This window comes from Mustela lutreola, chromosome 8, assembly GCF_030435805.1.
Source record: "Mustela lutreola isolate mMusLut2 chromosome 8, mMusLut2.pri, whole genome shotgun sequence".
NCBI lineage: Eukaryota > Metazoa > Chordata > Mammalia > Carnivora > Mustelidae > Mustela > Mustela lutreola.
The window spans coordinates 92,656,565-92,678,313 of NC_081297.1; the positions used below are offsets into that span (position 1 = coordinate 92,656,565).

At 38.4% G+C, this 21,749-nt stretch overlaps 1 protein-coding gene across 1 annotated transcript in view; it reads right to left on the reverse strand.

The window, feature by feature from the left end:
• Positions 1–21,749, reverse strand: part of PTPRO (protein tyrosine phosphatase receptor type O) — a 246,623-nt gene that overhangs the window by 85,217 nt on the left and 139,657 nt on the right. The window contains exons 3-7 of the mRNA XM_059185967.1: positions 19,080–19,238; positions 17,140–17,292; positions 14,491–14,934; positions 12,271–12,432; positions 8,199–8,395 (exon numbers count right to left, since the gene is read on the reverse strand). Coding sequence (XP_059041950.1) covers positions 8,199–8,395; positions 12,271–12,432; positions 14,491–14,934; positions 17,140–17,292; positions 19,080–19,238 — 1,115 coding nt within the window. The remainder of the gene's footprint in view (positions 1–8,198; positions 8,396–12,270; positions 12,433–14,490; positions 14,935–17,139; positions 17,293–19,079; positions 19,239–21,749) is intronic.

Sequence of the window (21,749 nt, forward strand, 5' to 3'; positions counted from 1 at the left end):
TTTGTGAGATTAATAAGAGTCTCTGAAGGTCTGTCTCCCTCCCAATCCCATCTTGTTTCATTTCTCCCTTCCCTACTCCCCACAATCCCCTGCCCTGCCTCTCGAATTCTTCATATCAGAGAGATCATATGATAAATGTCTTTCTCTGATTGACTTATTTCACTCAGCATAATGCCCTCTAGTTCCATCCATGTCATTGCAAATGGCAAGATTTATTTCTTTAGATGGCTGCAAATAGTACCCAGTAGTGTGACTGCTGGGTCTTAGGGTAGCTCTATTTTCAACTCAACACCCAAAGAACAAATAATCCAATCAAGAAATGGGCAGAAGACATGAACAGACATTTCTGAAAAGAAGACATTCAAATGGCCACCAGACACATGAATAAGTGCTCAACATCACTTGGCATCAGGGAAATAATCAAATCAAAACCACAATGAGATACCACCTCACACCAGTCAGAATGGCTAAAATTAACAAGTCAGGAAACGACAGATGTTGGCGAGGATGTGGAGAAAGGGGAACCCTCCTACACTCTTGGTGGGAATGCAAGCTGATGCATCTTGAATTTTAATGCAATCACAGTACCACTGAATATAGAATTAAATAAATAATATTATTTTTTCTTTTTGGATAATGGTTGCTTTGGGAAATAAACCCAAATCAGACCGATACTGATGATAATAATCTTCTGGATTCTTTTGATTAATGGCCACATGACTGCAGGCCAGTTTTTGAGATTTTTTTTTTTAAGATGTATTTGTTTATTTGGGGGGAGAGGACCGAAAGAAGATAGATAAAGAGAATCCTAAGCTGACTTCATGCTGAGTGAGGAACCTGATGACCTGATGAGGGGGCCCCATCTCACAACCCTGAGATCATGACCTGAGCAGAGACCAAGAGTCAGATGCTTACCCAGGCACCCAGGCACCCAGGCACCTCTGTTTTCCAGACCTTTTCAACTGATGTTTCTTTATCTAAATGTGTGTGTGTGTGTATGTGTGTGTGTGTGTAGTGGGGCTATGGATAATGTTGGTATAATAACAAATCTTCAAAATGTTCTTGTAATTGAGATAACACCTCACACAATGGTCTAGATCTTGCCCTCCACATTAAATATTGGTCTCTGTGCCTACAATTCTTAAGAATTTCACGTTTGCATCTCAAGAAGGCATTGTCCAAGTGCACTGAAACCAGCCTTCTCCAGCTCATTTATAATTTACCACTTCTATCTATCCTGTAGCCTTTGGCTTCTATGCAAAAGATACATAATTCGTACTTTAGACAAAGGGTGAAGAAATGTACCTGGGGGCAGTCAAGTTCTGTGTCATGTTCTGTAAGAGAAGCAAATTTTTCTACCAATGTAATGAGTGAGCTGTCTTTCCTATGCTCAAGAAGGGAAGCTACTAAGCTGCATGGTCGGTCGTGATTACAACTTAATCGGTTTAGCATATTTACTCCTTACTTTAATTCAAGTCAAGGGGTAGCCTTATCAGCAAGTAAGGGTTTATCTCAATACTCTTAAGCTTTTCTAGTCCTCCAAAGGCCATGATTCCTGAATTCATCTTATCAACTTAAAGTTTCTCACTCCTTGAACTTCACTAAATGCCTTGTTTTCATGGGATAAATGAAAACATTCCACAAAACTTGCACATAGCAAACATTATTTTGAGTATTATATTTCCAGTGTATGACACATGAGTTGATAAATTAGTTTTTTTGCTTTTAGAGAAGTAAATATTTTGTTTGCAAGACACCAAGAATCAGTAAATTTGATCTTATGAAAAAATAAATCCAGGTGTTAGGAAAATAGTTCTGGGCTCCAGTCTCCATGTGGATACTCAGGGTGATAGAAAGCAAGGTCTTTCCTGGGGCCCATGTGGTAAGCTTTCATTCAGGACTGATGGGTGTGTGCATGAGCTCATTCTGGTAGCTATTCCCAGAACTACTGATTTCCATCCCATTTCTGCATGCTCCTTATGCCTCCTTGCATTCAGCTAACTCCTATTTATCCTTCATAGCTCTTCTCAGTTGTAATTAGTGAAAAAGGAATTTTTTACCTTAGTTCTTTTAAATTTTTTTTAAAGATTTTATTTATTTGACAGAGAGAGAGAGATCACAAGTAGACAGAGAGAGAAAGGGAAGCAGGTTCCCCACCGAGCAGAGAGCCCAATTTGGGTCTCGATTCCAGGACCCTGAGATCATGACCTGAGTGGAAAGCAGAGGCTTAACCCACTGAGCCACCCAGGCACCCCAGTTCTTTTAATTTTTGAATATTTTTTTCAGTGAGCATGAATTACTTTTATAGTTCGAGTAACAAGAAAAAGAATAGAAAAAGTAAAACAAGCAAACAAACAAACAAAAACTCCTTAGAACCAGGGGGAGGAGCAACCTGGCGGTAGAGTAGGAGAACTAAATTTCACCTGTCCCAGGAATTCAGCTAGATAGTTATCAAAATACTCTGAACACCCATAAACTCAATAGGAGATTGAAGAGAAGAAGAGCAGCAATTCTAGGAACAGAAAAGCGACCACTTTCTGGAAGGTAGGACTTGTGGAGAAGTGAATCTGAGGGGATATACGGGAAGAGAGATCATAGGGGATAGGAGTCGGCTCCTGGAAAGCAGTAGAGAATCAGAGCACAAAGTTGGAACTTTCAGAAGTCTGCTCCACTGAGAGATGTCGTTCCAGAGGTTAAGTGGGGGTGGGTGGGTGGTGGAGACCTCACAGGGACAGTGTGTTCTCAGGAACCTCGGGGTCATGGAAAACTGGGGCTGCATGAGTGCCACAGAGCTCCCAACTATCACAGTGTGGAAGCCGCGGCAGAGATGGAGCTGGCGGATGGAAGGCGGGGAGGGCTCTCAACTTGTGATTACCTTAAACCATGATCTGAGGCACTGTCAGGTTACTGCTCTTCTAGCAGAGACCCCACAAGTGGAAGATCTGGGGAGACTCCCGCGTGGGGTGTGAGGCAGGAATCTGCTGGATTTGGAGACTCTAAACAGGGCTGTGTGCCAGACACAGAATGCTCCATCACAGGTTGGGTGAGCTCAGAGCGCAGCCAGAGATGAGAGTGATTGATGGCTTTTCTCCGAAGGTGCACTGAGGAGTGGGGACCCAAGCTCTTGGCTCCTCTTGGGCCAGAGATGGGAGGCCACAATTTTCATTCCTGTCTTCCAAAGCTGTACGGAAAGGGTTCAGGGAAGAAAAGCTACAGAGAGTGAACCTGGACAGATTGCTTAGCCTGGTCTCTAGCAAGGGTGTTGCAGTTCCCGCTATGGGCAAAGACATTTGAGAATCACTGCAACAGGCCCCTCCTGAAGAAAATCTCAAGAATATCCAGTCAAGACCAAGTTCACCAATCAATGAGATCTGTGGAACTCCAGAGTTAAGAGAATGCTGCACATAGAATTCATGGCTTTTTCCCAGTGATTCTTTAGTCTTTCAAAGTTACATTTTTAAAATTTTATTTTCTTCTTATTCTATTAAAAAAATTTCCTCTTTCCTATTTAACCTTTTTAAACTCATATCTTATCAATACCTTCTCAAAAAATCTTTTTAAATTTTCATTGTCATAGTCATATTCTATCTCTTCATTAAAGTGAGGGGGTGGAAAACAATTTATCGTGCTAATGGACATCAAAAGAAAGCAGGGGTGGCAATCCTTATATCAGGGACAATAGATTTTAAGCCAAAACTATATTAAGAGATGAGAAAGGACACTATATCATACTTAAAGGGTCTGTCCAACAAGAAGAGCTAACAATTGTAACTATCTATGCTCCTAATATGGGAGCAGCCAACTATATAAACCAATTAATAACAAAATCAAAGAAACACATTGACAATAATACAATAATAGTAGGGGACTTTAACACCCCCTCACTGAAATGACAGAGCATCTAAGCAAAAGATCAACAAGGAAATTAAGGTTTTAATTCACCGGATTAACACACTGGAACAGATGGGCATCACAGATATATTCAGAATATTCCATCCCAAAGCAACAGAATACACATTCTTTTCTAGTGCACATGGAACATTCTCCAGAATAGATCACATCCTGGATCACAAATTAAGTCTCAGCTGGTACCAAAAGATTGGGATCATTCCCTGCATATTTTCAGACCACAAAGCTTTGAAACTAGACCTCAACCACAAGAAAGTTGGAAAGAATTCAAATACAAAGAGGTTAAAGAGCATCCAACTAAAGAATGAATGGGTCAACCAGGGAATTAAAGAAAAATTTAAAAAATTCATGGAAACAAATAAAAATGAAAGCACAACTGTTCAAAATCTTGGGGATGCAGCAAAGGTGGTCCTGAGAAGAAATTATACAGCAATACAAGCCTTTCTCAAGAAACAAGAAAGTTCTCAAGTAACAACTTAACCCTACACCTACAGGAGCTAGTGAAAGAACAGCAAAGAAAGCCTCAACCCAGAAGGAGAAGAGAAATAATAAAGATGAGAGCAGAAATTAATGAAATAGAAACCAAAAGAACAGAAGAACAGATCAATGAAACTAGGAGCTTGTTCTTTGAAAGAATTAATAAGGTTGATAAACCCCTGACCAGACTTATCAAAAAGAAAAGAGAAAGACCTAAGTTAATAAAATCATGAATGAAAGAAGAGAGATATCAACCAACTCCAAAGAAATACAAACAATTATAGGAACATATTATGAGCAACTATATGTCAGCAAATATGACAATCTGAAGAAATGGATGCATTCCTAGAGACAAATAAACTATCAAAACTTAACCAGGAAGAAAAAGAAAACCTGAACAGACCCATCACCAGTATGGAGATTGAAGCAGTCATCAAAAATCTCCCAATTTTAACAAGAGCCCATGGCCAGACAACTTCCCAGAGGAATTCTACCAAACATTTAAAGAAGAATTAATACCTACTCTCCTGAAACTGTTCCAAAAAATAGAAATGGAAGGAAAACTTCCAAACTCATTTTATGAGGCCAGCATGACCTTGATTCCAAAACCAGACAAAGACCCCCATCAAAAAGGAGAATTACGGACCAAAATCCCTGATGAATATGGATGTAAAAATTCTCACCAAAATACTAGCCAATAGGATCCAACAGTACATTAAAAGGATTATTCACCACAAACAAGTGGGATTTATTCCTGGACTGCAAGGTTGGTTCAACAACTGCAAATCAATCAATGTGATATAATACATTAAAAAAAGAAAGAACCAGAAACATATGATACTCTGAATAGATTCTGGGAAAGCATTTGACAAAGTACAGTATTCTTTCTTGATCAAAACTCTTCAAAGTGTAGGGATAGAGGGTACATACCTCAATATCATAAAAGCCATATATAAAAAGCCCATAGAAAATATCATTGTCAATAGGGAAAAACTGAGAGCTTTTCCCCTAGGGTCGGGAACACAGCAGGGATGCCCACTATCACCACTGCTATTCAACATAGTACTAGAAGTCCTAGCCTCAGTAATCAGAAAACAAAAAGATATAAAAGGCATTTGAATTGGCAAAGAAGAAGTCAAACTCTCACTCTTCGCAGATGATATGATATTTTATGTGGAAAACCCAAAAGACTCTGCTCTAAAAATGCTAGAACTCATATAAGAATTCAGTAAATTGTCAGATATAAAATCAATATACAGAAATCAGTTGCATTTCTATACACCAACAACAAGACAGAAGAAACATAAATTAAGGAGTCGATTCCATTTACAATCGCACCCAAATCCATATGATACCTAGGAATAAACCTACCCAAAGATGCAAAGAACCTGTACTCAAAAAACTATAGAGTTCATGAAAGAAATTGAGGAAGACACAAAGAAATGGAAAAATGTTCCATGCTCATGGACTGAAAGAAAAATATTGTGAAAATGTCTATGCTACCCAGAGCAATCTACACATTTAATGCTGTCACTATCAAAATACCATCAACTTTTTTCGAAGAACTGGAACAAATAATCCAAAAATTTATATGGAACCAAAAAAGACCCCGAATATTTGGAGGAATGTGGAAAGAAAACCAAAGTTGGTGGCATTACAATTCTAGACTTCAAGCTCTATTACAAAGCTATAATCATCAAGACAGTATGGTACTGAGACAAAAACAGGCACACAGGTCAATGGAACTGAAGAGAAAGCCCAGAAATGGACCCTCAACTCTATGGCCAACTAATCTTCGATAAAGCAGGAAAGAATGTCCAATGGAAAAAAGACAGTCTCTTCAATAAATGGCATTAAGAAAATTGGATAGCCACATGCAGAAGAATGAAACTGGATCATTTCCTTAAACTACACACAAAAATAGACTCAAAATGGATGAAAAACCTCAATGTGAGACAGGAATCCATCAAAATCTTTGAGAAGAACAGGCAGAAACCTCTTAAACATTAGCTGCAGCAAATTCTTCCTAGAAAAATCACCAAAGACAAGGGAAGCAAGGATAAAAATGAACTATTGGAACTTCATCAAGATAAAAAAAAAAAAAGCTTTTGCACAACAAAGGAAACTGTCAATAAAACCAAAAGACAACTAACAGAATGGGAGAAGATATTTGCAAATGACACATCAGATAAAGGCCTAGTATCCAAATCTATAAAGAACTTATCAGGAGCACCTGGGTGGCTTAGTAGGTTAAGCCTCTGCTTTTGGCTCAGGTCATTATCCCAGGGTTCTGGGATTGAGCCCCACATTGGGCTCTCTGCTCAGTGAGAAGCCTGCTTCCCCTCCCCTGCTGCCTGCCTCTCTGCCTATTTGTGATCTTTGTCTGTCAAATAAATGGATAAAATCTAAAAAAAAAAAAGAAAAAGAACTTATCAAACTTAATACCCAAAGAACAAATAATCCAATCAAGAAATGGGCAGAAGACACCAACCGACATTTCTGCAAAGAGGACATCCAAATGGCCAACAGACACATGAAAAATTGCTCAACATCACTTGGCATCAGGGAAATACAAATCAAAACCACAGTGAAATACCACCTCACGTCACTCAGAATGGCTAAAATATTAACCAGTCAGGAAACAACAGGTGTTGGAGAGGATGTGGAGAAATCCTCACTGTTGGTGGAAATGCAAACTGGTACAGCCACTCTGGAAAACAGTATGAAGGTTCCTCAAAGAGTTGAAAAGAGAGCTACCCTATGACCCAGCAACTGCACTATTGTGTATTTACGCTAAAGATACAAATGTAGTGATCCAAAGGGGCCCGTGCACCTGAATGTTTATAGCAGCAATGTCCATAATAGCCAAACTATGGAAAGAGCCTATATGTCCATCAACAGATGAATGGATAAAAAAGAGTGGTGTATATATAGAATGGAATACTATGCAGCCATCAAAAATGAAATCTTGCCATTTGCATTGACATGAATGGAACTAGAGGGTATTATGCTGAGTGAAATAAGTCAATCAGAGAAAGATAATTATCATATGATATCATTGATATGAGGAATCTGAGAAACAAGACTGAGGATCATGGGGGAAGGGAGAGAAAAAGGAAATAAGTTGAAACCAGAGATGGAGACAAACTGACTCTTAATCTCAGGAAACAAACTGAGGGTTGCTGGAAGGGAGGGGGTGGGAGGGATGGGGTTGCTGGGTGATGGACATTGGGAAATTATGTGCTATGGTGAGAAAAATAAGTAAATTAATTAACTTAAACAAATAAACTCCCTGAGCCTTCTGCTTGGTTGTCTCCTCCCCTGGGTAACAATTTTCTGGCCAGTTTCTAAATCCTCTTACCCCAGTCCATATCTCCTCATGCCCAGTTCTTTCTTTCTGTGAATTCACAGGGTTCTTGATCAGTTACTTGTAGCCTAGGCCTTATTTCATACTCTGCAGTAACTGTATGCTCACTTATGCATTGTTCTCACTAGATTATAAACTCAGCCAGAGGTAGATACATAGCAGTTTTCTAGAATCCCAGCATCTATCCTATCCAAGTACCTGGCACATTGTTAAGTGTCTTGAAAGAAGAGTGAAAATAAAAGAGTGATGCTAGTGCTCAGAGGGATGGGGGAGGAAGACTATAACTGAAGAACCATGCACACTCGTTTCCTGCTCAAAACACCCCCCTCCCCCAGGAGGACACACCTCCCCCAATCTGCTTGCAATGGCCTCCTGGCTCTGCCTGCTGTCTGGGCAACAGGATGTGAGTGAGCAAACCGTTCAGCATCTCCCCCAGTTCCTTTACCTGAGTACAGTACTGCTTTTCTAGCCTCTGGCTCTCCTTCTGTTTATGGCAGGTGAGCGACACCACGGACACGATGGTGCCGTTGTAGTTCTCCTGGGAAGACGTCCAGGACATCAGCGCAGTCGTTGAGCTTAGGATGTGGACACTCACGTGCTGGGGCTTCTCAGTCAGTTCTTCGATCCACTCTCCTGAAGGGCCTGAACATTTCAAATAAGAGCACAAGGGAGGTTTCATGCTGAGCTGGTGGAGATATGAGTCGAGTTTTAAAAACTTGTTTTTTCCTTTCACCCTTACACACAGAGTCAAGGTAAGACTGGTGGCTGGAAAGGCACGGCTCTCTGTCCCCTGCCTCTGAGGTTCTTCCAGTAAATTCTTCACCAGAGAGAATCGACTTCTCTTTCAACGCAGAGTAGGTGTGGTAGTGGGGGCATTTCATCAGTGTTTAGAATTCCTCTGCTGTTAGGATCTTCGGTCACTAGAAATAATGACTTTGAGATTCAAATTACCCTCATGTGAAAAGATTTCAAATTTGGTACCAGTGGGATCAAAGAGACGGTGTGCAACTATATTGAGAGAAGAAATAGGCAACAGGCAGGCTCAGTTACAGAAGCTGCCTGAGAGCTGGGTGATCATTTGAGGGATACAGTGGGTTCCTCAAGATAAAGTATCTCGTCAGAAGTGCCCACCATTAGCTTTGTTCTCTTAAGTTTCTCAAGTGGTTATTAGCACCGTGCCTGACCCATGGTAAGGACTCAAGAAGTGTTGAGGCGGTTATTTTTTATGGAAGTTCCTTGTTGAAGTGCACATGTGCAACTTTCCTTTATTTGCTTAGGATGCAGGTCTCAGTGTCTTAATAGGGAGCTATATTCCTCGGCTGGGATCCAGGAGAGGGAAAGGAGAAAGTGGCTCTCCCTGGAAGAGCCGTCCTGGGCTCACAGCCAATGGGGTCAGGGAGACAATGACCATAAAAAAATGACAATGATGGCAAAGAGACAGAACACTCAGCATGTTCTAGGCTCTGCTTTAGGTTTGTATGTGCTTAATATGTTAACCCTTTAATTTTCATAACAGACCTATGAGAGAAGTACAAGTATTTTTTTTTTTTAATTTATTTGACAGACAGAGATCATAAGTAGGCAGAGAGGCAGGCTAAGAGAGAGAGAGAGAGAGAGAGAGAGAGAAGGAAACAGGCTCCCTGCTGAGCAGAAAGCCTGATGTGGGGCTCAATTCCAGGACCCTGGGATCATTACCTGAGCCGAAGGCAGAGGCTTTAACCCACTGAGCCACCCAGGCGCCCCTGATAAGTACAAGTATTAATTTCACTTTCAGATGAGGGTGCTGAGGCAGAAGGAGGGTAAGTAGATTCACCCACAGGAAGGCTGGTTAGAGAATCCATGCTCTTAACCCCTGCATGAAACCTCTGGGGGCACTAGGAACTGTCAAAAGCACTGGTTTGGAGATGGGAGAGTTGACCAAAACTCAGCTTTGACTTTGACCTTGGACAAATCTATAACTTCTCTGAATCTCTGTCAATGCACGGGCTAAATGGATTAAACCACTGAAATGTTAGAAATGAAAACTTGAATGATCCAATACCTCACTTAAGTGATGAGAAAACTGAGGTCCAGTGATGTGTATGACTCTCACACAGCTAGTAAGTGTCTGGGGGCCAACCTAGACCTCTGGTCTCCTGGATCAGTGCTTTGTGACAATTAATCATGATGCCATCAGTCGCTGAGATCAAATGAGATCATAGGTGTTAGAGAACTCTGTAATTGTGAAGTTCATTGCCGTTAGGAAGATTACTGGGGTAGCTGGGGCACAGAGAGCCAAAGTGGGAGGAAGCAAAAGCAAAACAAAATCACTCGTTCAGTGATTTTACGTTAGGAATAACCCTGATAATCAAGCCAAGGTCATGGGTCACTGCAGGCTACGAGGAAATGGACTTTGCTATCAAGTATTCCTGAGTTCTAGTCCTCATTTGAACACTTGGGAAATTCACTAAGCTTTCTGTGCCTTGGGTTTTTTTTCCACCTGAAACATGGAATCACTGAAATGTAAAGCTGTTGGGGGACAAATGTAAATCTGTACCATTCTTCTCATCTCTGAGGAAAGCCTTCAAAACCACAGAAATACAAATCATAATGCAACAAGAGAAATGTAAATCTTAATGGAATTTAATTAATATTAATGTCATAGATTAACACCAGAACAATTTGGTCAGGAAAATGGGCCATGAATATCGTTCGGCTGGTATGAGCCTCTACTATGTTGAGGCGGCTTACTGAGTTCCAGGATGTTATTTGTATCTATAGTTTCCAGTTTTAAACTAAAGACATATATGCAATACCCCTAAATAACTCATTACTGCAGATCAGAATAGCCTAAACACTAAAAATATTATTCTTTTAATGCAAGAGAAAAAAACCCAGAATTTTTAGTGTCCTATATTCTTTTAGATGAATATTAAGATACATCTCTTTGGAATAATCATATTTTTGAGCAATTCTGACACAGTCTCAATTTGGATACTCTAGAGCAGAATGTCTGACACATGAAAGTTGTTCATTTGTTGAAGGTACAACAGAATTAATAAATTAGTGGTATAGCCCCAGAGTAGGATTTTGTAATTTGGTATGAGAAATAAGATGTACACGAGTAAAACAAATCTAGAAAAATATTATACACAAATAAGCTCTGTATTTTGTGTTGTGCACTATGAAACACAGTAGAAATTCAGGGAAGGAAAGGACTAGCATATTCAGAATAGCTGAAGCCTTGACACTTGTGGTGCATCTCTACTGAGGGACATGAAAACCTTCTGGTGAATGAGACATTTTAGTTAGTTTCATCTTCTTCACAGGAAGAACTAAATAGTAAAGTTCATTCTCATTCTTGAGTGACTAACTGAATGCCATACAGGCAAAATCATGACTATTCTTTCTGTTTACCTCATGGGTCTTTAGACCTCTTACCAATGGCAACATTTTTTTTTAAGATTTTATTTATGTATTTGACAGACAGAGATCACAAGTAGGCAGAGAGGCAGGCAGAGAGAGAGGAGGAAGCAGGCTCCCTGCCGAGCAGAGAGCCCAATGCGGGGCTCAATCCCAGGACCCTGAGATCATGACCTGAGCTGAAAGCAGAAGTTTAACCCATGGAGCCACCCATGCATCCCAACATTTTTGGTTGCTTAAATAGAAATGCTACATGGGACCTTTTCAGCATTTTTCAGCTGTTAAATCGATGGATCTCTTCCCTCTCTCCTCCTCACTCTCCCATCCACCCTTTGGAAGATTATACGCTGAAAGGTGGTATTTGCCTTTGGAGAAGTTGACAAAGTATGTGGTGGTCATCTTTTTTGAAGAGTCATTTTTATCCACTGCCTTCTGTTTTTTTCTTTCGGTGGATAGGAGGCACATTTAACTGCTGATAAACGAGGTAACTGATTTTTGGCCTTGAAACCTCTGGTGAGCATATTCCGGTTAGCTAAGAACATTACAGACTTGCACAATTGGTGCAGCTTCTGGAGGCTAGTTATTGGCTTCATTATTGCCCCTCATGGAATCAGGGGAAGCCACCCGAAGACTTGAAATGGGGCTTTTAGAATGCTCTAGCTTTGTCTTCTTGGGCCAAATTTATGGTGACCACCTAGGTCCCACAACACTTACATCTCTGGTTTTCTTTTGAGCTCTCTCAGCTCAATATTCTACTGAGACTTTTCTATTCAATTTTCTACATGGCCTCAAATGAAAGTCACAGGTCCTAAACAGGGTGTCTGTGTCCTTGGAGGGTTTGTTACAGCAAGTGTGGGAGGTCAGCTTAATAAATGTTCAATTATCACCATAATAAAAAAATCCGTAAGTTAAATCTCTGGGTAGGTTTGTTACTATGAAACATGCATATATTTCTTCTGCGGTCAAAATCTCATGGATCCGGGCCTCTTCTGACCTTGAGGATTTCTCAGGGTCTCTAAGGTTTGATGAATAATTGATGCCTGAACATCATTAATCTCCCCAGATCTCTTGTCCTAGCTCCCCCATAAGTGCAAAATAATCTCTTTGGTACTTACTGATATAAAAACTGAGTGATTTTGCTGACTGGCTTTTTCGAGTTTCACAAGATCCTGAGGAGCTAAAGGTCGTCACAGATAACTTATATTTCCCAGGCTCCTTCAGTTCTGCGACAAATTCATGTGCTTCTTCATCCACTGTCAAATATTCAGTAAAGTTTTCTGTATCATATATAAAAAAGAGAATATATATGAATTGAAAACTGGAAGGGCCTTGAATGTAGACAAGTCAATACAAAAAATTCATATTTTTATACTGTTTCCTTTCCTTTGTCAAGTTCAGTTATACATCTTCATCAAAGGCACTAGAAAAGAAACATGGCCAAGTATTCAAATTGCTTTTCATAATACTTTTAAATAACCAAACTAAAATATGATATCTGAATCAAAAAGCAGTATGAGTATATACTGCATATTCTTAGGTACTATTACCCAACAACACCACATGCACAGAAAAGAAGTAGAATGTTAGGAGAAGATTGCAATAGTTGACTTTCTCATCTGGATATATAAAAAAATAACCAGTAGTAAGTATCTTATTGGTTCTTTGTGGTAGTATTAAATACCCAGAGATGCTTTAAAATAAATTGAATTATTTCTAGTTGGAAATAATTCTTCTGGGTAGATTTTCCGACTCTTGTAACCCTCGTCCTTCATCTGTCTTCTTCCAGATTTTACTTTCTAAAAGTAAACATGATTTTGCATTGCTTCAAAGTCCAATCCTGCTGTTTATTACTTCATTTGAAGTTGTTCTCATCAGTTGGTGACTACAATAGCCTTCAAAAGAACACACTGCAGTCAGATAAAAGCATGACTGTACGTTCATGGAAATACTCGTTAAAAAAAATTGTGAGTTACAAGACCTTATTTTCCACAGAATATACTGTGGGACAGAAAAAATAAAAGACAGATTAAGGGCAGATGAAGACAGATATCTTTTACACAAGTAATGCCAGGTAAATGTGAAGACTTTTGACTCAAATAATTAGAAATGTCAAAAGATTTCAATATTACACAATATTTTGATATGGTCAATTGTTCTATACCAGGGTAGAGGAATCCACAAATTTTGCTGTCTTATTTTTAAATACTTTTTTTAAAAAAAGATTTTATGTATTTATTTGACAGACAGAGATCACAAGTAGGCAGAGAGGCAGGCAGAGAGAGAGGAGGAAGCAGGCTCCTCGCTGAGCAAAGAGCCCGATGCGAGCTCGATCCCAGGATCCTGGGATAATGACCTGAGCCAAAGGAAGAGGCTTTAACCCACTGAGCCACTCAGGCACCCCTTGGTGTCTTATTCTATAAAATAAAATAAGGGCAAACAAGAGGCACTCTATGATGTTACCTGATACTAGTGTCCTGCCCTGAAAATAATGCTATCATATGAACTTCACATTTTGACAACTTGACATTGGCCACTCAAACTACTAGACCAGAAAGTATAAAATGAAGTATGTTATTGAAAAAAACAAAACAAATAGCAAATAGCTATAATAACCTGCCAAATGACCATTTAGATGTGATTCATGACCCACACAGGCTGCAGGCCAGAGCCCTGTTTTCCATGAGTTAGTGGACTAAAATACGAAGAAGAGCTCTGGGACGTTAGATCAATGACCATGGTCCAGGATACGGCAGCTACGGTGAAAATACTAGTTGCTGTGCATTTTCTATTTTACGACCAGCTCCTCTTCAGGAAAATGTAGAGTGGTGCTGGTCTCCCAGGGGCCCACCCTGAGGCAAATGAGAGTCGCTAGATGAGCCAGACCTGGGGCTGGCCCCCTTGGGAAGGTAGCCTTCTTGTTAGAAAGATTGTTTTGCTACATGTTTCACAAACAGTATACTAGGAAGTGGAAAATTTCTCCAGGATATTTTGTAATTTGGCATAGTTAGAAGTTCAATTCAAACTCTTTCCAAACAGAAGGTTTTCCTCAGTGGCCTGGGGTACATGACATGTTGGGCAGTGAAAGGTAAGCGAGTTGTGAATATGCGAAACTTAGAAACTACCTAGACCTTGGATTCTGATCCTACCTATTTAATTGTGTTTTCTAGTGATAGGGAGCATTGCTACTCAAATTCTTCCCTTTCTTGACCATTTTTTCTCTAAATAGTAACTGTCTCCCATCAGTCTTTCTTCCTAAATATTTTAGTTTTAACATATGTCAATGCCCTTTCCTTTGCATATCAGTTCTTATTTTTGCTGATTTCCGATGACTTTACCTTCTCTTTCTATGTGGATATGGAACCCATCGAAGGCAGTGGGTGGTTTGGGTGGTAACCAATTCAGGATCATTTGTACAGGAAAAAATGAGAGCGAGCCTGCTGTCGATTTCTCAGTCTCACTGAGCACACTGTTATTTTCATATTCCATGGGAAGGACACTGACAAAGTCATCTTCACTCTCGGGGGTGGCGGGGGCGCTGCTCCACCAATAGGGCTGGGATGTAGTCTCCTCCTCGCTGCTGTTGAAATCGGGCCAACCGGAAGAAATGTTGCCAGAGGGACTTTCAGAGGCTTCATCTGCGAAATGGAAGAGTTTGTCTTTTCCCACCATCTCGTGTGATCTAATAAACGATTCCTCTGGGAAATTGCCACTCTGTTCTTCCCAATTGTTTTTGTTCAAATTGACAATACGAACCGAGATATTTCGAGGTGGATAAGGTGCTGTAAGAGAGAGAATTTTTATTTTCCAGTAATTTTTAATTCTATTGTAGTGAATACTTCATGTTTTAGTGAGTCAAATACACAAGTGGATGTACAAAATAGAGGTTAGTTTTACTTCTACTGTATAAAGATAATCTACATCAAGAACTATTGTGGTGTCAAGTCCCACATTTGTCTAAGATTTTGTATACGGTGTGTACACATGGGTATATTACCACTCATACTTCAGATACATTAACTAGTGATACGATGCTTGTCCAAGTGGTAATCTAACCATGTCCAAAGTAGAGTTTCACAAATATTCTTTAGCTTATCAAAATCTCCTTTTTAAAAAACCTGAGTCTCTGCCACTGGATCTTTTTTACAACAAAGCAACTACAGTGTACTCTAGCTATCAAGATAAAAATACTGCCTGTGACAATTGCACTTAAGAGGGTTACATATGTGCCTTTATTTTTTTATTTTTTAAAATTTATTTATCTATTTGACAGAGAGAGAGAAAGAGATCACAAGTAGGCAGAGACCAGCAGAGAGAGAGAGGAAGCAGGCTCCCTGCTGAGCAGAGAGCCCGATGTGGGGCTTGATCCCAGGATCCTGAGATCATGACCTGAGCTAAATGCAGAGACTTAACCCACTGAGCCACACAGGCTCCCCAAGTTTTCTGTTTTCTTTTCTTTCTTTCTTTCTTTTTTTTTTTAAGATTTATTTATTTACTTGACACAGAGAGAGAGAGAGATCACAAGTAGGCAGAGACGCATATGTGCCTTTAGAAATATTAACACACATGTTAGAAATACAGCTTTACTCCTCACCTCTCCAGAATGAAACATTTGAGCACAAAATCCATGTATGAATTAGGGAAGCATACCTTTCTATGGGTAGAAAATTATGAAGGCACACTGTTTGGTCTCTACCTGCAACTGTTTCTATCTATCCTTCAAATAGCAGCTGAAATATCATCTCTTCTGCGAACTCCAAAAAAAAAATTAATCTTTCCCTCCTTTGTGCAGTTACATAACTTTGTATCTCTTAGGACACATATCAGTTCTGCCTTGTGTGATTTCCAGTTGTGTTATGCCCCTACCATTTTTGAGGACAGGGAACCTATTCCACCAGACTCTGTCTTCATATCTCTCATACTTAGAACAACTCCCTGGTAGAAGTCACTCAATTGATAATGTTTCCTTACTTGAATTGAATGATGAAAAATACAAATAGAGTCTTAGATGTTGGCATTATGTGACTAAATTATTTAGCTGAAATAGTTTCTTTGTCTTGTCTTACTTAATGGAAATCATGACATCTTAGAATTCAGACTGGCAGGGTCTCAGGGGTGATCTATTACAATCCATTCCCAATGTTCATATGAAGGGCATCTCCAACATTCCTAAAGAGTAATTTGGGCACATTAGGCATGGACAATGTCAATTACATTGTATTGGTGACGGGCACTTAGGAGGTATATAATTATTTCCATCCATTCTTCCATTTATCTACCCATCCATCCTTCCATCCATCCATCCTATAACAGTGCTTCCTATTAATGATGCTACTAAGATTAAACACAGCAAGTTTAGACACATCTGAATTCCAATATTTTCTTTTAATAATCTGATATTCTGTCCTAGAACATCTCCTGTCATTTTTATTGTCATATGAGAATTTTGCCAGGTTATAGAATAACCAATGTCTACTTGGTCAAGTTGTTACTTAATTATAACTTTTGGTAGTATCATGTAGTTTTTTTCCATTCAAAGATTATAAATCTATCATAACATTGATGTATTTTATTTTATTTTATTTTTTTAAAGGTTTTATTTTTTTATTTATTTGACAGACGGAGATCACAAGTAGGCAGAGAAGCAGGAAGAGAGAGAGGAGGAAGCAGGCTCCCTGCTGAGCAGAGAGCCCGATGTGGGGCTCGATCCCAGGTCCCTGGGATCATAACCTGAGCCAAAGGCAGAGGCTTTAACCCACTGAGCCATTCAGGCACCCCTACTTGACATATTTTAGATTTTTCTTCTGAAAATTTTACTCCGTTCCTTTCCCATTGATAGAGAATTTGTTTTAGAATATTACAAATATATATTTATTTTATTTCTTAGCTCTAGCACAGAATTATTTTCACAAAGATAGAATGTATACATGCAATAAACATACAGTTTAATTGTTTTTAAACTAAATTAGATTTTTCAGAAAACTTACCAGTTCTATGATGTTTGGGCTCATGACTGACACCACTGTATTCCACAAGAGTACTTTTATTAAAAGTTGCCTCAGATACCAGTTGAAAAGTGATGTTACTATAACATATTCCTGGCAGCCAGTGATTAAATACTGTTTTTCCCTTAAAGAAATCTGAGAATAAAAACAATTACGTTAAAATTTTGATCTCCTAAATGCCACGTACTTCTAGAAAGTTCTAAACAATTATGATTAAATAACTGTAAGGTATTATTTCCTGCAACTTCTGGCACCCTCGGTAATACAAAATTGGCCTAATCAAGATTAAAGATGAAAATTTGGATCTTTATATCCAAAATCCTGGAAAGTTTTTTAAGCAGGAATTGGATACAATGGAATTAAATCTTTATTATAGGAACATTTTGTGTATTAAATGGAGAAGATAACGTGCGGAAATTGCAGAGATTAGGTTTATGCTAGCCATTTATTTTATGATAAAAATCAAAGATATTTTGCCACCTTATGGCTTAGGAAAAAGTGATTTCATAAGACATGGTTTCACTAGGCTTACTTATAAAAACTGGACTGCTTTTGAAGTAAGTTTATCTGCTACTTGGCAGTACCTGATTTAAGAAGGAAGGAAGGAATGAGGAAAGGAAGGAAGGAAGATTAGGATTTTATTTGAAAAACATTAAAGAAAATTTAAAAATTAATATTCCAGTCCAAATTAGAAGGAAATGTGGAAAAGAAACCAAACATACCACTTATAGAACTAAAAGCTGAAAATAAATTAAAAATTAATTAGCTGAAAAAGGAGAGCATATTTATTGATTTATTTTAAAACTCCTGGCTTTTAGTTCCACAAAAATTCCAGATGCTTTTCAATCATTCATGAACTTGTATTTGCATGTGATCCATAAGCAAATAAGGCCCCACTTATTAATTTGCAGAAAATCAGTTTTCATTGAAAATTTAAAAATGCATAATTTGTGGAGTCTCTGTTTATATTTATTTGATGCTTTAAAGCTTCAAAAAATATAAATTTACTGCATTGTTTTAAACCATGTCTCATAAAAATGAAATCCATGGAAGAAACGAGTTTATGAAAGCAGCAAGTCAAAATGACACTTACCTGGATACCATGACCTGTCTGCCTCAGTATCCCTTTTCCATCTCACCAGTACCTATTTCCAGTTACAACCAGTGAACTTTGATAACCATCATCTAAGCCCTCACAGAGAAATGTTATAGTTTTGTATCCCGAGAATATCCAAGTTTCTTTTCTTCCCCAATTCACTCCCAAGGGAGCTGAATGCCCTCCCTCATTCCTCTTTCCTTTTCCCCAACAGTCTACCCTGAGAAGGTGACCAGGTTCTTTTGAAATGATAAATTCCCATAAGATCTTTTTTTCTCATCTTCCTACAGGGTCCCCATTAGGCCAGTATAAACAATGAAACCAATTTTTGTATATTAATGCAATCATTTAACTGGCCATACAGATAAACATATCCAAAGGAACAAAAAAGCATTATCATTTGCATTTGAGAATAATCTTGGATCCCTCCAAGCAAAACTTGGTAGAAGGTGCCTTTCTAGCTTCTTTGTTCTAGAAATGCCCTTCTAACACACCCAGAAGGAAATCATTAGGTGAGGTGTTTCTAAGGTTATGTTTGAATTTATTTCTTGTATCAGACATGCTGCCTTTGGAAGACGAACATACAAGTGATAATAATTTGAGTATTTCCTATGCTTATGCATTGCCTGTGACTAGCAAACCAGATGTTCTAAGATTCCTCATGAAAAGATTTTCATAAATTAATAACTATTTTTAATGGCTCTTCCATGGTCAGATAGCGAATCATAAGACCTCTTTAGAGCAAGACAGAAGACCATTCGGCAAACATCATGTAAAAAAGGGTGTTTTAAAGGTGATATTTATCACCCTTCCTTTTGCTTCTTACCTTTGTATAGCATTGTTCGGAAGTCTTTCCCTTCCCAGTAGCTGATGTTTACTCTTGTGAAAACATTGTATTTTTCTGGATAATGAATTTCAAACAGGACTCCTGTTTCAGGAGAAGGTTTATAGTCATATATTGAAACACTGGTTACAGGTAGGGGTTCTGCAGAATGGAAGTAAATGGACAAAGGGGAAGTGGAGAAGAAGGGAGAAAGGCCATTATCAATACTTCGAAGTACCAAAAATTACATCTATCAGAACACTTTCCACACTTTTATTATCCATAAGCACTAAACACCCCCACACTCATGAGTTGACTGATCTCCAGAGAAGTAATTAACAAAGTACATTTATGTGGTGTTGCACCTTTCAAAGAAATTTCATATTCATTTTTTCCATATGCTTTTTGCAATAACCCTGAGATCTGGGACGAGAAGATATGAATATTACTATTCAAAGATAAAAATAATGATGATGTCTCAGAGACTTTAAATTATTTGTCAAAGGTAACTTAACAAGTATGTGGCAGAGTCTATATCTCCAAATTCCTAGTTTATTTTTCTTTTCTCCAAGCCAAGAAAACTTGATGTTAATAACAGACCAGTAACAGAAAATACATTTTGGCTCTGACCAAGGATAAATGTTTATGTGATCATTTGTTTCTTTATATAAACTTAACATTTATTTTTCTCTATTAACTATAAGATTGCAAGCCACACTGTGTTGAGATAAATTAGAGTTTATCAAACCACTCTTCCTGCAGAAGTTAATAAAAAGTTTATTTCTATTTTGCTTGAGCTGTTAGCTCATTACAAAACTTTTTAAATACTCATTTTTTAAAAAAAAGATTTAATTATTTGTTCATCAGAGAGACAGAGACAGAGAGAGAGGGAGAGGGAGAAACAGGCTCCCTACTGTGCAGGGAGCCTGATGCAGGACTTGATCCCAGGCGCCTGGGATCATTTTTTAAAACCGCAACTTGATTCACATCTGCATCTCCTCTGTATCCCATTCTTCAGAAAAATTCTTATAAAAATGATTGAGCTCCCTCACCTTTCTGGAGGATAAGTTTTATATGCAGTCATTTGATTTGAGTATTTGGTTTGGTCATTTAAATATTTGGTTTGGAGTCAACTATTGTATTACAGACAAAAACAATTTTGATTCAAAGTCTTATCATTAGAGGATTCTCAGACATCATTTACAGCCAAATGAAAGCATTATCTTTGCTTTAAATTTTAGACTTTTAAAATTTCAAGTTTCAATACCCAAGGACACCAAATTCTGATTTAATTTATTCCACAAGTATCAAGGAACTACTTTGTCTTAATCTGTAGGTAAATATTTTTCATTTTGCCCTCCAGGATCATAATCTATTTTAGCTTTGCTTTTGATTGAAGAGATCCAGGAAGGACTGAAGCAACATGTTAAAGCTTTGATTTTTTTCCTGGAATTTTCTTAAAAACCAAGCTAACATCTAGCAAAACAAAACAAAACAAAACAGGAAAGACCTTCAGATTACAGCATATGATCATGTGCAAGTAGACTACATGCTGTATTCTCTGGTTAAAATGTTTCTAGTTTATCTTTGATTTGTCCTTGGTCTAATTGTTTAAAGAGAAAATCTACGGAGTGAACTCACTTGTGTCATGTAAACCAACCACCCAACCAACCCACCCACCAATCAGGGAAGACTCTTGTATTTCTCTTTGATTAACCTCCCCACCCCCACCCCAAATTTTGAACTATTTAAAGATCTTTCTTTCAACCCAGTCTAATTATTAACCCACAGAGTCTACCAAATCCACCTGCTGCCTCTGTATCTAAGGGAACCAAGATGAAAGCTAACAAAAAAAGGCAGGCACAGAGCAGGGGCTATTCTACTCCTGCTGTCCAGTATCTCAGCCTCACCAGGGTTCTGTCCTACTGAAAAGAGAAGTGAGAGGTCCATCCATTCTTTCATGCCCTGAGGCATGGCATCTGCACATCAAAGACATAGTCTAATTTTGAAATTCAAGAGATGAGGATTACAGCATAGCTATTTTATTTTATGATATTTTTTTTCTGTTGCAAGCTACTTCACTTTAAACAGAATTTTTTTGAAATGCCTACTTGCCTGTTTGCGACCTACAGTTCTCTTGGCTTCAACATAAGTAACCCAGGTCAGCAGCAAATTCTAAAGTCCAAGCCTGGGCATTACTGAGGCATATTCAATCCCAAAATTACTATTTTCAGTAGAACTCAAATGCACTACTAAAAATATTTCATTGTCTCTCCAGTGACTTCCCTCATTATTTTTCTTTTTAGAAATTATGTGAAGTGCTATAAATCAGAGCTGTTATTACTCAAGTGTTTTTCAGTGATGACAAGGTTAAATCTTGATCTAATTCAATTTGATCTAATTTTCCTTTCTCTGCCAGCTACCCTTTACTATTTCATTTCTTTTCTTAGGCACCAAGCAGGACTGGACAGAGAAACAGAGTTGTTAGAAAATGTGTCATTTATTACGTTTGTTTGTTTATTCCTTTTTCGTCCTCGGGTCTTTTTATTTTTCAAGGAATTAAGTATTACAAAATACATTTGAAACTCCCTCATATAATTCACTCGGATCCGATTTGCCTCCCATGATGGCTTAAGGTAAATTAGTAGTCTGAATTTGGTGGTTATCTTCTGA